At 44.2% G+C, this 16,895-nt stretch overlaps 1 protein-coding gene across 1 annotated transcript; it reads right to left on the bottom strand.

Annotated features, from left to right (window-relative positions):
- Window positions 1–14,570: 14,570 nt before the first annotated feature.
- On the bottom strand, window positions 14,571–15,993 carry LOC308373265 (uncharacterized protein). The gene is made up of 3 exons (XM_080848698.1): window positions 15,887–15,993; window positions 15,327–15,486; window positions 14,571–15,055 (listed from the first exon to the last, which is right to left on the bottom strand). Exons 1-3 carry the CDS (start codon window positions 15,944–15,946, stop codon window positions 14,841–14,843), a joined length of 435 nt encoding a protein of 144 aa, XP_080704824.1. The 5' UTR covers window positions 15,947–15,993; the 3' UTR covers window positions 14,571–14,840.
- Window positions 15,994–16,895: the final 902 nt, after the last annotated feature.

Genomic DNA, 16,895 nt, shown 5'->3' on the forward strand with positions numbered 1-16,895 from the left:
GGCGCTGTGAATCACACACAGACAGCAGAGTCAGACAGGGCCAGGCAGAGGAAATTCCAACCCCCATTCCACCAAGACTGGACCAGAAATCAGAGCCCAGCAACTCAAACAAGAGCTTTTTAATGTCTCTCCCTCTCTCTCTCTCTCTCTTTCTCTATCTCCGCTTATCTCTCTCGCTCTCTCTCTCACTTTCTCTCTTTTTCTCACTCTCTTTCTCTCCTTTCCTGTTTGTTTGTCTTGTTGATCAACCTCCAAGTGAATTCGCTGTTGGCCTAAATATATTCAGTGAGCAACTTCACCAACCACTTCATTAAAAGAAACCCTCATTACTTACGTATGCTGTCCTATTTCCTTCAAAATGAAACGAAAGGGTTCTAAGGTGCTTTAAAGTCTCAAACCTGCCTTCACATGAAACACCCTCTAGTTCAAGTAACCAAGAATAGTCAAATACTTTCTCCACAACCACCATTTCCTGATTCTCCTACTGATCCCGCTCGGCCTCTTAGTGTTGTATTACTAACATGACGAGACAGAGGCTAATGCAAATGGAGAAGGAGTTTGAGAATTGGCAAAAAGCCTGAGCATGTAGATTGGAGAGCAGTTTCTTTCAAAGGGCCATCAGGCTCTTAAATGGACAGTGATACAGTTTCGCCACTTTACACTTCACATGTTTTGTACTGTTTGCACTATGAGTAATATTTGCACTACCTGATACCAGGCACATTTGATTTGTCTTTAGGTTAGTATAGGTTTATTAGGTTAGTATAGGTTACTATATGTGTATTATGTTAGCAGATTGTATTGTTTATTTATTTTGTTTATTTAGTATATTTATTATATGTTTATTATATGTGTAATTTATGTTCAGAATACTTATATGTTATGTTATGTTATTTAATGTTATGCTATGGTAGGTTGTTGTGCGGTGTCTTGACCTAAGAATTTCAGTGCCCAGTCTGACTGTGTTTTTCTGTGCATCTAAACTTGAACATGTGTTGGTCCAAGGCCCAGTTACCTATGAACTAGAACATCAACGATCAAAATGGAGCCCGTTGTCCTCGTAGTTCAAACATAATATGCCATCAGTGAAGTTGCACGTCCTCCACCACAGGCAGTTCTGCCATCTGTCTTAAGCTACCTCAGCCAGGAGGAGGGACATGCATGTCTGACAGAGTTGATTTTCAACTCCAAAGGCTCAGTTCATCACCAGCAGTGACACAGCAACATCTCCAGCAGCTCTTACCACATGGATGACAATGTGTTGTGCACGCACACACTCACACACTCGCGCACGCACACACACACATACACATGCACGCACATGCAAGCATGCACACACACACAGGAAATGTGCACATACACACAGGCACATGCACATACACACAGGAACGCTCACACACACACAGGCACACTCACACGCACACACACACACACACACACACACACACATACACACACACACACACATACACACACACATACACACACACACACACATACACACACACACACACACACACACACACACACACACACACACACACGCACACACACGCACACACACGCACACACACTGTTAGCAGTAATCATTTAATACGTCATTTCCAGTTTTGTAGGTCGCCTGCCTGCGCACCGCAAGTTCAGCTCAGGTCAGTGACTAAGGATGCGACTGAGGACAGATTCCCAAGTGTAAATAAGTATTGGGCCATTACGTGAGAACCTTCCTGAGAAACTCTGATAAACTGCAATCAGCAGCAGTAAACATTAGGCCGTAACAAGTTTGTTTGGATCAGTGTAGCTTCCCCATTATTGTTGTTGTTGTGTAAAGGGATGACAAAAGGATGAGTGTGTGATTTTGTGAGTGTGTGGAGAACTGACACACCCCTAAACAACCCCCCCGCCACACACATACACACACACACACCGCTGCCCCTTTTCGAGACTATGCAGTATACAGTCGATTTCCCAACCCTTGTTTATTCACTTGTTTTGTTCATGGCAAATAGTTTTCTCTGAAATCGAAACACACACACACACACACACACACACACACACACACACACACACACACACACTCACACTCACACTCACACACACAAAGCATCTGCTCATTTTCCGAACCAGCCAGGTCTGACCCACTCCCAGATGCTCCGCACCCCAAACCCCAGCTCCGCTTTGATCTGGCACAGCTGTCTGGGACACGCAAAACAAAGCCTAGAAACTCTCGGAAACCTTCAAAGGTCGCCTCCGCGGCTCACCGTAGTGTACACACACAGCCAGTGTATGTCATAGGCAACAGCCGTGTGTATATTGTGGACGCGCGTGCTGTCTCGCCTCAAGGGGGGTTGCTGAGCTGTGCCTGCACATGGCGTGGTGTTTTCAATGTGTGTGTGTGAGTGAGTGTGTGTGTGTGTGTGGGTATGAGTTTGTGTGTGTGTGTGTGTGGAGAGGGGGGGTTGAGGGGTTGAACATCTGTGTGGGGGACCCCATGCGGCTCTGATGTGCGCAGCAACGCAACGCCTCAAGCCAGCCTCAGAGCTACAAAATTCTTTCTTGAACGTGATTTATCAGCAACAACAAGACGATTCCATTTCCCCAGTGTGCTGCTTTTATAAGGTACTGGTTGTGGAGAGAGGGACGACAATAGAGATGGAGTGTGAGCAGGGGAAAGAGAGAGAGAGAGAGAGAGAGATGGATTGAAACATACACAGCAACTCTGGCTTAAGTAGAGGTATTTCCTGGAAAGCACTGTCCACAAATGAACTCCACATCTCTTTCCCTCTCTCTCCTTGTTGTTTTACTAAATTACCATGGATATCCCTCATCTGGCCAGGTTCAAGTTGCACGGCTGTCAAGTGCTTTGATTTATTTTGTGTCAAGTGGAGTACTCACTAAAACCTAAACTAGACACTAAAAACATTCCTCCCTGACCAATCACACTACCCCTCTACCACACCCCCACACACTGGGGTAAACAGGAAAGCCACTGGGCCAACTCAGGGAAAGTCATTAACTGGCCACTATATGGAACAGTGACTGGCGGTCAGTTTCATAAACAAGCACCAAAGTTTGGATGAAAAAAATAAACACAGACCATTTTTCTCCATGCGTAAACACAGACTAAAACACCAAAGCTCTTTAACCCTTTCAGGTGTACAATCACAAATATGTGCTTAGAACATTGGCTCAGAATTATGATGTCACATTGAAACATGTGGAAAGATTTTCACATTTTCCCGCAGCCAATGTTAGTATGGACTTCTAGAAGGACAGAGGAAAACAACTTGCTCTCTAGGGAACGGCATTGTTAAAAGAACAATCCTCCAACAGATCCACAAAAGGTTCAGCAAGAACCAAAGCATGATTTACTCGGAATTAAGAGCAAAAAACAAAGTAAATTGTCACTCCCCCCTGCCACACCCTCCTCCACCATGTCCTGTTTCCATCTAAGCAGACACATCCTCTGTGCCACAACATATCTGGAGTTTGTTCAGGAGGATTGGGTGTTGCTGTGTTTTGGGTAGCCCAAGTCCAACACAGCGCCAGCACAAGGAAGTGGGGGGTGGGGGGTGTAAATGAGGACCTGAAAGACTCAGCTGCACTGCCTGCACCCACACAAAGACACATCTGAGCTCCACAGGACAAAGTGCCTCTGTCTCTTCCTCCTCCTCCACAAACACACACACACACACACACACACAAACACACACACACACACACACACACACACACACACACACACACACACACACACACTGCCCCAGGCTTTACACAGGTGCAGTGGAACTACCAGGAGGCTGGGCAACTGCATTAGAGAGTACTGGCAGTCCCAAGCAGGAAGCACATTTAGTGAAGATCAAGGCTTGTGCCACGTATCCTTGGTTGGCCAGACAGAGTGCGAGACATTTCACATGGTTTTAGAGCCACAGTGTTCCCTTTCTGAAAGCAGGACAGGAAAAAAGAACAAACAGACTAACAGCTAAACAGGACACACACAAATACACATACAGACACACACACAAACTAGATATCGGCGCGTCTTATATGACTGAATATGTCTACTGGGAACGTGTGAAGAGATGGTCCTTGCTGGCGAGGTAGAGAGAAGTTCCCTCACCTCAGAGTACCATTTACATAACATGATACCTAGTTATATAGATAATGTGACAGTCTCCTCAATATAACATTATATATACATAATAATGTAATAAGATGGCCTCCAAATACATATGTTGAACTTGACAGCTAATTAGTTCATAGTAGCACATTCTACCAACTGCCCACTGTGAAGATATTTCCCTACGCTAGAGTGAGCTAGGATAGCAAGGTTATCGAGCATAAGACAACTATGACTGTGCCATGAATTAATGCTTCGTTTTAGTCACCAAACTGGAAGTGTTTGCTGACAGTGCTGACGGCCTCACGTCTCACAGAGGTTCGGCGCTCAGTATTCTGTAGCATGCCGTCTCATCTTTCTCTGGTGGCACCTGGGCCTTTGCTGGGACTGACGTTTGAAGTGGGAGTGGAAGTTCGTTATCTATTTCAGATTGTTCTCTTCAGCCATTGTTATGGATGTCGTATGTGAAAGGGGCTAAATAGACTCATGGGTCATAATGTGGTACAGGGAGGGAGGACCAAGGCCAGACATTGACATGCTGTTCGGTGAGTTTGCACATAAAATACCACAAACACACAAACAATGAATGACTTCAGGCAACGGCCTTGCTGTGTTAATTGCAATAGCCCATGACACACACACACACCCCTCCACTCCACCCAGGCAGGCTGATCTACTTTACGGTGTGCATGTGTTTTGTGTTTGTTTGTTTGTGTGTGTGTGTGTGTGTGTGTGTGTCTGCGTGTGTGTCATGTGCGAGAGACAAAGACAGGAAAAGACCAAGACAGTTATTTGAGTGTGTGTGTGAGTTAGGGGTGGGAAAAACAATCGATTCCTTGATTTTTCTCGATTCTCTCTAAAACGATTCTGTCTCGATTCACAAAAGTTCATAATCGATTTTCTTTTTTTACACATCCATTTTTATGTTGAAATGCAAGCTGCACCAATTATTGTATTGTTCATAGAAAGTCACAAAAAAAGCTTTTTCTCTAATAAAAAAATAGAGAAAGTAATTCATCTGTTGATTTTCTTGAATTATCAAACACAAAGTAGGAAGTGATTTGAGACTCTGAGTAGCAAACTTGAATGTTTTAAAAATCCAAATGCATCGATAATCGGTTTAGAATCGAATCGTTGACCTGTGAATCGGAATCGAATCATGAGGTGCCAAGAGATTCCCACCCCTAGTGTGAGTATGTGTTCGAGAACATGTCTGTTATGTTCACACATAGCCAATATGCTCTCCCGTCATCTGTCAGTAAGTATTGGTGCAGTCTGAGCCGCTCTTTCCTTACATCAGCAAGTAAAAATGTTGGCTGGAGCGGAGCTCTCTGAGCTTTCTGGTTGTCATTAATGTGCTAACTGCCCACACAGAGGGGGCGAGACAGGAGGGGTGGAGACTGTGAGCTGCTTCAAAACTAGACGCAAGACTTTGCCTTTGTGAATCGTTGAGGGAAAATATTCCTCAGAGCTGGCACAAGCGGACATGACATTTAGCACAACACACGCATGAGCGTAAGTAACGCTCCAACACCTAATCAAAGAAATCATTCACTTTCCAGCGTGAACTCTCAGACGGAGACAGCTATACTAAAGATGCCCCCAAGACATTTAACAGGCACAGGCTTGCAGTGAATGCTTTCTATACAGGACTGCACATGGTTCTTGCACACAGATCAGTGTTTCTGAGGGAGGTTTATTAGCTCATGTTGGTCAGCCAAGATGGTGGATGTTTACCTAAAGTGGGGTTGATTACGACAGAGGAAGAGATTCTGATGAAACCGTTAGCAAGTGTAGAGAGGGCAGGAAAATGACCCATGGTTCCACAGAGTGTGTGTGACCTTGTCAACCCGTTCTCCTCCTCCTTAACGTGGGTTCCTAGCTCATAAAATGAAATTGCGTGAGGAAACCGGTAGAGCAAGATGTATCGGGAACATAAATGGCTGCTTCTGTTACACATTAAAGCTAATTTGACCAGTTTCCTCCAAACCCACACAGAGTGCGTATAACTTTGTTTTAAAGTGAACGGTACGCAACCTTTTCTCTGTGTCACTCCTTTGGAATTACCTCTGTGATCTTGTAGACCAGAGGGCATCCTGTAACATTGTGAAGAAAAGAGGTGTAAAGAGGGTACTCTGCATAACCAGACAATACCAGTCAGGTACTGGGGATTTGTTTCAAAAGGAGTTGTCCATTCTGAGCAAGGCTACCAAAGCCTGCATATGAATTACGACTTACGATCAAAGAGGAAAACCCACCCTTTCTCTTTGAAAGACAAACAAACGCAGTGACATTCAATGCAGTTAACTTTGTGTAGCAACCCAAATGTAGGTTTGTGTGTTGCCAGGAGTCAGGAAAGCTACTGCCTGTCTGAGTGTATACCCTGGGGAAGGCTCAGGTTACACTACGAGATGTAAAACACACCAACTACAACGGAGGAAAGGGACCCTAACGAGGAATCAGCCATCTCTCCCCATACTTCCAGAAACATACAGTCCAGAAAACTTGTACTTGTGGATGAACTACAGTCGTGTTTGCTTACACAGCCATGCAGTGAAGACAGTTATTGTATCATGTGAATCAGAGACACAAGTCTGGCCTTGGCCATTTTTGGGGGATATTTCACATTCATTTTACCATCAACCTCCATTTATCTTTCACTTTTCACAAAAAATCAGGGGCTACACGCAACGTGAACTGTCTGCTTGTCTGGACAGGAAAGTACTGTGAAAACAGTCACACATGAATGCCACACAGGCATGAATACTTACACAAAGATAGTGTTTGACACGCTCTTCTATGCAGATATATACTCATCTGGAGCTCCGCTAGCAGATGGGATCAGGCACAACACCAAAGCCATGGCTCTCATTTCCTGACAGCTGATTAAGACATTTCATTGACGGGCAGCTGGCAACGAGTAAAGCACTGAGAAATGAGCCAACTCTGACGGGCAGGAACTAGAGCTAATTTGCTCATAATACCGTGAGAAGGATCCTGAGCACTAACATGGATGGGTCGGCTAAATGCTCCCACACTCCATACAATAGCTTTAGTTCAGGCATGACACACTTTGCTCGTCGCCAGTTAGTGAAATTAGGACCCATGCTCTGGAAGAAAGTGTCTGAGACTTAATGTAACCTGAGTCTGATGCTTTCTCTCTCTCTCTCCCACACACACACACACACACACACACACACACACGCACACGCACACGCACACGCACACGCACACGCACACGCACACGCACACGCACACGCACACGCACACGCACACGCACACGCACACACACACGTACACACACACACACTTACACACACACACAGAGTAGGAACAAATATAACCCATTCACTGGCGGCGATATGATTGGTGCCAAGCAGTGCCAGAGAGCACAGAGGGGTGTTTGGTTAGTTAGTTCCACTACAGTACAGTACACTAGGGTACACAAGAGGGAACGCTGCAGGTGTGAGGCCTAATGAAGTCATCTTACAGCCTCCGCCCGCCCGCTCTTGCCCTCTCATTACACACCCGCAGCTTTACCACACCCGCGCCATGGCACAGACAACCCCCAAAACCAGATCCAGGCCAGGGGGACACAGCCCTCTCTCATGAACCCACCCCACCCCCCAGAGGGAGGGTGCGATCTGGGGCCCCCAAGGTCAATAACACAACACGACCCCCCTTGGTGAGAGTATTACAGGCTACTGTAGCAGGGCACACACACACACACACACACACATACGGGACAGGCACACACAAACATGCACACAGAAACACACACACACACATATGTACAGGGCAGGCACACACTGATACACTCACAAGCACCAACATGCACATGGAAAAACACACAAACACACACGTACAGGACAGGTACACACTGACACACATGGAAAAACACGCACACACACACAAGCTCTGATGAATGTCCTTTTCAGTGAAGGTTAGATGAATGCTAGGTTAACCTACATGGCTTACGGCCTGAATAATATTAGTTCTGAGCACAACGTGCTGATTTAAGTTGGCGTCTCAGTGTGGTAAATGGGGCATGGTTGAGGCTGTGCGTAAATTATTTCAACAAGAGGGATTATAAAAAGAATGTGAGAATGAGAGCGAAAAAGCTAACTCAAAATAGCTACCTTGCCACAAGAAACAGCGGGGGGAAAGTCTTCAGGCCGTCAGTCGTCTGGTTAACCAGCTCCAGAAAACCAGGGCACATAGGTAGCCATTTGGGGCCGTTTTCATTTTAATCATAAATCACTGCAGTTGGCCCAGATTTAACTGTCACATCTCCCACACGCCACACCACTGCTGGATGAGGGTGTGTGCCTGCTTTTTCCTGAGCGGTGGGATGTGTGGCGTGTGTATGCATTTCTGTGTGTGTGAGAGGGAGAAAAACAAAAGAGAGAGAGAGAGAGAGAAGGTCTAGGAAAAACAGATAGATGGAGAGATTGAAATACGTTTTACAAAGAGAAACTCATAGATGAAGTCAAAGCTCCAAAAATGAGACAGAGACATGCTGTGTGTTTGTGTGTGACTGAGAAAGAAAGAGAAAAGGGGGGGGAAAGAGACAAAAACAAGAGCAAGAGGTGGTGGTGGTGGTGGGGGGTCATCAAGAGGCCAGGGAGGAACAGGATGTGGGCCACTCCACCCTATCAGGCCTCCCCCTGACTGACAACTCCAATGACCACAGCCATGGGCAGAGAGGAGCATGAAAATGTGCCACAGCCACCGCGTCCTAGCAGTTTTGAGGAGGCTATGGGAGCGGGACTCATTACTGAAGCACCGCCACAGAATGGCTGATAGCACCACACTGTCACAACAAAGAGGTCTGTGTTCGTCGGTGTTCATAGATCCTGATTTTAAAAATCACCCACTCTTGCAGGGATCACACATACACAGACACCATACACTACACACACACACACACACACACACACACACTGGACTGCTTTTGTTAAAGTGATGCTGTGTGAACTCTCTGAAGCCAGTCTGTGGGAGTACCCTTTGAAGTCGCTACTTCCTCATCAGTATGATCCCATTCACAGATTGACTCACATATATAAGGACATAGAGATAGAGAGAGAGAGAGGGAGAGAGAGAGAGGGAGAGAGAGAGTTTAATTCTTCTTCTTTGCATGTAGGTATTTAGAAGACTGGACTTCACAGCAATGAAACCTGAGCAACAGCCAAGGGAAGACCACCAATCCAGATCCATGCTTCACGACACCCCACCCAATCCCATTCGCAACACAACACTCCACACCACACCACACCAAAAACACCACCCACTCCCCAATTACCCTGGCCTACATTTCTATTTCTGTAGGCTACACACACACACACACACACACACACACACACACACACACAAACACAAACACACTCTGGTAAATTTAACACTATCCATCCAAAAAAACAAAACAGTCATTCCTTCAAAACGCTGTCAGCTCACCACCAGGGCCGGAGCCCAACTGGAGAATGAATTGCCAGTTGTTATTCTAGACTGTGAGCTGTGAGGGTTCTTGAGTGACACTCGCATGTGCGAGGGAACAGAGAGATGAGAGTTTTAGCTTCAGCTTTTGAACCGTGTGAATGAAAGTCTCAAAGGTCTATGACCAGTATGGAAGGCAACAAGAACCCATTCAGCAAGCTCATTTTGTTTCGAAATCATCCCTACCCATGTCTTCACAAATGTAACTTTGGCGTAAGCCAGAAAATGAATTAGGCTAAAGTTGAACCCATACACCCCCCAAAAAAGTCTTATTTACAACGAAAAGGATAATAGACCCACTTGGTAAATCTCTTTTAAATCATAGTTTCTAAATCAGTTCTCTGTGAGAGAACAGAGAGTTGGCTCTGTTGCACCTAATCTCAGCGGTTTTCTCTGGCTCCGCTGCCTCCCTCCTGGGACACTTGCGGTAGGGACGCTCCCTCCTCCTCACCTCTCCTTTCCCCTGCTCTCTCCCTCCCAACAGCCTCAGAATGATGACAAAGGCACTTTTTGCTATTAGAGAAGTGCTCTCGACCCAAGGGCTCTGTAGGAGAGCAGAGAGCAGGAAGAGACTGCAAATAAAAAAGAAAGAGAGAGAGAGAGAGAGAGAGAGAACTTCAAAGAGTAAGAGAGAACTTAAGTCAAAATGGGTGGGATAAAAAGCAGAGATTCTTTTGTGTCTTGCATGTAAGCTTGTGTTTAAAGACAGTCTGTCTGGCCATAAGTGCTGTCTACCACAAATCACTTCCCACTCATTTCAAGGGCCATTGTCTGTCTCCTCTCATATCTGACCTACAGGCAGTTAGTCCAGACCGAATGGGGGGGGTCTCTCTCGCCAAGTCTCCTGGAGATGCTAACACAGAGCTGGCTCTGAGCCTCTCTAGGCACAAAGTCAAAATCAAAGTGTGTGCTTGTGTGTTTCAAGGGGTGGGGTGGGGGGGGGGGGGGGGGGGGGGGGCACACAGGATGAGAGAAAGCAGTAAACTCAGGGAGAGTAAGCTCTGTACTCCTGGAGAGGGTTCGGTGGGTATGAAAGCTTTGCAAAACATGAGCTTCAGCAAGGGTGGCCTCAGAGCTCAGACTGCCCACATGAAGTCCACACATGCAGCTACTGAGAACGACAGAAACTGTTCACAATCTTCCTGTCAGTTTGTGTCAAATAAAATCACATGGATTTTACTCTCAACTCTTTACTTTCAACTCTCTATAGACAACAAAAATGTAATTTTGTTTATTCAAGTTATAAAGTTTATTCTGGTCAACAATGTAGATTAAAACTCCAAGGCCAATGATTCAGGCTTAATGAAAGAAATATGCCGAAAACTAGCCTAATTACCCCCAACAAACCTTACAAGATTTGGGAACCCAAGTAGTTTAACCAAAAGCACTTTAAAGCCTTACAGCCATAACCCTGGATGCACCTGAGTACAATGCATGGGCATGACCCCGAGGAGCTCATGTATGAACAGGACATGGCCTGAACCATTCCGGCAGGTATTACCCAACTATAACTGTGTTACATAACTTAAAACAAAAAAATGCTACTTAAACTGTGGAGTTGCAGAACAGGTGGTCAGCAGCAGTCTCCAAGAGTCATCAACTGTAGAAATGCAAGTAGTAATTGAGAAACATTAAGACATTGCAAATAGTCAAAATGTCTTTGATACACTGGTCCATCCATTTCTGCATAAGCCTTCAGGGAAATCTTGGGTGACTGACCAAGCGTAATCATCAAACGTGGACACCGCAAAGGTTTTGGGCTCAGCAAGTCGGAAACCCAACCCCTTAACCATGTAATCTGTTCCCAGTCTGTTATTGCATAGTTCTGGAATTTTTCACTTCTGACTCAGATTTTATGCAAAACGTAGACTAATCTTCTTAACACATGTAAGAGTCCCTGTAGGAAGGCTTATGCCTAGCCTACATGTTGTTGACCAACACTTTTTTCCCAGCTAGCCATAGAGTGTGTGTAGGTGAGTGTGTGAGTGTGTGTGTGTGTGTGTGTGTGTGTGTGTGTGTGTGTGTGTGTGTGTGTGTGTGTGTGTGTGTGTGTGTGGATGGGGGGGGGGGGGGGGGTGGAGAGTGGAATTCAATGTATCCAAAGATTAGTCTGAAGTTACATGCGCCGAAAGTCTCACATAAAACTGACTCTGCCTAGACCCAGATAGTTTTATGATGCCCACGGTGCTCTTTCCTGTGTAGCCGCCAAGGAACTGAACTGAAGTTGGATACTGGAAAGCCTGCGTCAGCCCAGGCTACTACAGAGAAAGAAATCTCCTGCCACAGGTGTTTTGGATGAGTCATTGGTTTCAAGTAATTCCGTTCTCGGTCTACCGGTGTTCATTCATAACCTAGTGCCTCCACCCATCGTTCCTCGCTGATGTAGCATGGATTATGAAACCCGAAACCGAGAGTTTTCAAACACAAAGAATAGGCTTGACCTAGGGAAAGGCTTTGGAGTAGGATATGGTACATTAAAGAAAGCCTAAACGTTACAGCGTAATCACCAAATTATGCATACCGCAATTACGCGATTGGCCAAACAAAGAAAACACGTCTCCCTAAAAATGGCAAATGCAGGTGCACAAGTCTGATTTAATTGGCCTCAACTAAAACAACTTCTACTGTTAGATGAAGTTAGCATACTATTGCCATAAACAAAGATAGATATGTTGTAGAAAGCATGACTGTCACATTAATCAAAAGAGAGTCCATATGAAAACATTGAGTTACCAGGGGTCCATTATAAACATGAAGAGCATGATGGACTTTTTCATCCACAACAACTCGTCGGTAAGCCAACTGATACAAACTTGTCGAACAAATATTTGAATACAACAGGTGCTGAATAACACGTTTGGTTGGATAGTCTTACGAAACACATATACATTAATGACACCGCTACTACCTGGCAGACTGGAAAATCTTAGCAAGCTAAGTTTCTCCAAGACGTTTTGTTTTCACAGACCGCGACTTCAAATAGTATTGCAAACCTATTCGCGGACAGTCGTAGCTTAGGCTAACATCACGATTTCCACACAGAAATTAGCGAGTGCATTTACGTTTGCGTTTGTGAACCAACACACAATCCGAAATGAATCATTAAAACTGGTTGGAAAATCTGATTTTACCGTCTTAACAGACCTGGATATGTTGTAAAGCGTTTTAGACTCAAGGCTCGAAACAACAACGCCGTGAAAACCTACCTTGTTGGGAGCGTCAAATAAAACCTTCGAATTCCAGCAGCACACTCGAGCCTTCACGACAGCATATCTGGCTTTTAGCAAATAGCCTTATCAGTCCAAGTTATTTATTATACTCGCACATTGTAACATCAACGAAACACGGGTGAAGTGAAGTAAGTGTTGCTCCGCATCGCTTCCCAAAGTTCATTCCATCCTTTGCTCCAGTTCCACAGCGCATGCGACCTCTCCCGGTAAAAACAAAACAAAAAAAATCCACCCTGTTTTAACTTTCTTGTCACGTGCTTTCCCTGGAATGTCTCGAGTGTATTGTGAAGCAGTTGCTTTATCTTAGTTTTCTGGAACAATGGTGAACGCCAAATGTACACAGCTCAACTTACCTGAAAAAGACTCGAACACCTTCACCAAAACAAAACGACACCAAGGCATATCATTCTTCAATATCGTTGGGATGTCTTCAGCTCTGAGACCAAGGGTGTGTAGAATAGCCTGTCTCCAGTGCATAGCGTCAGAGTGCTGATTATCTTATGTAGCGCTAATTGTGAAGCAATGGGGACATATCAATAACTGTAAACTTGTAACTGTGTCTTTGCAGTCATTGGGGCATATCTAAATATTGCACCTTAAATTGTCTGCCACTTCCATAACACTATCAACATGCCATAAAACAAAATAGGCTACAATGTGTGGCAAATTAAGTATTCGTTTGGCAAAAGGCCTTTTTCTAGACTTAGGCCTATGTTTTCTAGCCTACAAGGATTTGACGGTCAGGTAAATCTCTCCCTCCATGATGTCATGAAAAAATGCTGGAAAATATTTGGTTCAATTGTAACAGCCTACTTGTTAGAATTTTTCGCAACAGTGATAACAATAACTGTAACTTTACACATTCGATTTTTCATAGAATACATTGGGTTTTAGTCAGTTAATCAAGCAGACCTCAGTCAGCTTTGAGCGTTCCTTATTGAAATCCTTTTGAGCCGTAGAAAAGCACAAATTCTTCATTGTACGATTTATTCTATGTATAAGAGCAGAGTTGGGAAAGTTACTTTTGAAATGTAATAGGTTACATATTACTAGTCACCCTGTAATAAGTTATGTAACTATTTCAATTATAAGGAATGGAAGTATTACATTTAATTACTTGAGTTTATGTTTGCATACGAGAGGCGCTGCAAATTCAAAGAGAACCACTCATACTGCCATATGAACGGAGCCTGTCTAGATGGCAAAAATATGCAAAGCAACAGAATTAATATTTTTAAGCTTTTTACCAAAAATTATATATATATATATATATATGTGTGTGTGTGTGTAACCCAAATTGTAATCACCAACATTTTGATTACTATCTTAATTACATATTTACTCTGTTACATGTAACTAGTTACACCCCAAACATATAACGGAAAGGCTGAAGTCTAATGCAATATAACGGAAAGGCTGAAGTCTAGATTCCTTCTTATAGTGCCCACTGCAATTGTGTACTGCAGTAATTTTGGATTCTTACAAGACCACTTGAGTATTGTTTAACAGCTTTGCGTGAAGGGGGACAGCAGCAACCGCCACATCTCACTGGTATTAAGGTTACTTCATATACACTCTGGTGAGTTGATGGCCAAGTAAAGTGATAAAACAACAAAATAATGACACTTTCTTTAAGTATCTGAGAAATTTTAATCCATAGTGAGTCTTTCCGGTAGACACATATGTACAAACAGTTTATGTTGTGTACATCAAATATTATTCAAGGTGTACGTACACAGTAAATTATCTTTTGCATTCTCACGCATTCTGATCACTCTGATCACAGCGGAATATGATGAGTATGACTGGTAGAGAAAGATGACAACAGGAAGTGCTATTCAATAGTAATCATACATGGTTCCCTCTACTACAGTTATATTCAGTTTGGAAAGCATCACACAGATTGATACATTATTCCCAAACTTAAAATATCTTTAAGTCTTTTGGCTCTGGGGTCTGTGTAGGAAGCTTGAGACGCATGTATTCCGCTTGAGGTTTGTTTATTTGTCGTTTGGCTCAGGGCTGACATGACTGTGACTGTCACCCTCTGTATCAGCATGAAACTTTGGACACATGTATTCTGCCTGAGGCTTGTTTATGTGTCTCCGGCCTGTGCCACCTTGCCGGAACGGTGCAAACCTCAACCACTTCTTCACAACGTCTGCAAACTGGTGATGCGTGGCCTCCCTTCCCACAGGGGTTCTCTTCAAAGCACCTACAGACACAGAAGTAACACGATTCCTTCACATGAGAAGAAAATGCTAAATGATGCCAATGCACACCCATGTCATCACTGTACAGTACTCCCAGAAGAGGACTGTAAACCATCTTAGTGCTGTTCCAGCTCCATCTAAATCCTGATCAGAAGATATAGCACTTGAGTATTATAGTACTTGTTACTTTCGTTATCTCAGTGAATGTATTTTAGTCATTAGACATTTAAGTAATTGCATATCAGTCCATCCAAGTTTAACAGGACCACTTACGGAAGAGCACGCCCTGTAGTCTGGTGTTTCTGAAACTCCTTTTCTGTCCCCTTCCAACCCAGTTAAGTTCGGAGCCCACAGCGAAAGACAGCACGGCCTGCATCAGCCTTCGCACTGCGTCATCCACTGTGGCTCCACCCATCCGTGACAGGTGAGCCACCTGTCGGTGGCAAGCACATAAGGGCACTCAATGAACTGGTGAGGCCATCACAATGCACTAACGGTAAGACGAGCACCTGTCCTGCTGACTGTATGTAGTTACATTCCTGCACTTTTTACATTTTTTATGTAAAATAGTATTTATTGTTACACTAGGTTTCTATTGCTCGTAGCTTGATTGTTCTCTCCTTTGTATGTCGCTTTGGATAAAAGTGTCTGCTAAATGACTAAATGTAAATGTAAGTGCTCAGATATGGTTAGAAAAACTGTTTCATATAAGGTCAGATGACTGATTTTGTCCTCCACATAACTTGTGATGAGATGAGTATATGGGAAAGTACATCTGAATTACAGAGATTAAAAAACAAATGCATTCGGCATGGCATGCTTAAAGATTATACCATTCTCTTTTGAGCTGCAGCATCTTCCAAATGTCTTTCTGTCTCATCCAGCTGTTCCATTGTCTGTAGTGGCAGGTCTATATCTAGAGACTCCACCTCTTCCTCCTCACACACTTGACCTTGCACTTTGGCTTGCAGTTCCTTCAACACTGCCCATTGTCTTTGTTGCTCTTCCTTGATCTCCACTAAAAGTGTAATGATTTTTCTTTGGGCTGCTGTTTCTGAAAATAAGACACAGACATAATGGATAATAGGATCGTCCATAATATAAAACCTTCAACCGCAACGGTAACATTATTTTAGCCAACAAGAGAAGGTGGTAGTGTGGTTGCATTCCTGAGCTCTCTGTCATTTCCTCCAAGCGATGCAATGCTACCAAGTCATATAACTCAGAAAGTTGTCTACTCGGGTAACTTTGGCGCAACCATTAGTGACTTGTCGTTGTACAGGCTCATTACTGTTTCTATTCCCTGCTTACCTACCTGACGAGGAGGTGGTTGACACCAACTTTTCTCCTGCGACCCCTGTGCTGCTATGCGCATCAGACAGTGATTCCACGTTGAAATTTAGGTCCGAACGTCGCGGGACATTCTCCGCCCGTTTCAGGACATCGTCTCGCCTTGTCAGCTCATTTGGCAAATGGTTAATTTCTTCAGACACCAAAGAGAGCCTCTGTTGGAGTGTTTCTAATGCAATGTCTGCCATGTGTTTATTAACCAACCCCTCTACACGCCGCTGTATTATTGACCACCCTTGGCCGTTGCCGTTGTTTTGCTCCATAGATTAGGCAAGACGGCAAGGTAGCCAGCGTTAATCAAAATCGGTGAGAACTCTTTGAAATCGTTTATTCATCAACAAAATCTATACTTCAGCAGAAAAACGCGGAAGTGAGTACCGAGCTGTCCCCTGCAAGAGCACAGTATCACGTTACCGTAACGTCATAGCAATGTTGCCAGAACATTGGGAGTGATGTTAAAACTACATCTCCCAGAGTCACAGGCGAGTAGCG

Source organism: Sprattus sprattus (genome assembly GCF_963457725.1).
Source record: "Sprattus sprattus genome assembly, chromosome: 12".
NCBI classification, from domain to species: domain Eukaryota; kingdom Metazoa; phylum Chordata; class Actinopteri; order Clupeiformes; family Clupeidae; genus Sprattus; species Sprattus sprattus.

What these genes read in the sequence shown, in the direction of transcription:
- LOC308373265 (XM_080848698.1), bottom strand. Translation starts at nt 15,946, where the DNA reads ATGGAACAGCTGGATGAGACAGAAAGACATTTGGAAGATGCTGCAGCT. An exon ending in CTGCAGCTCAAAAGAGAATG is followed by an intron (nt 15,487 to 15,886) that starts GTATAATCTTTA and finishes TGCCACCGACAG; the next exon opens with GTGGCTCACCTGTCACGGAT. An exon ending in ACTACAGGGCGTGCTCTTCC is followed by an intron (nt 15,056 to 15,326) that starts GTAAGTGGTCCT and finishes CTGTGTCTGTAG; the next exon opens with GTGCTTTGAAGAGAACCCCT.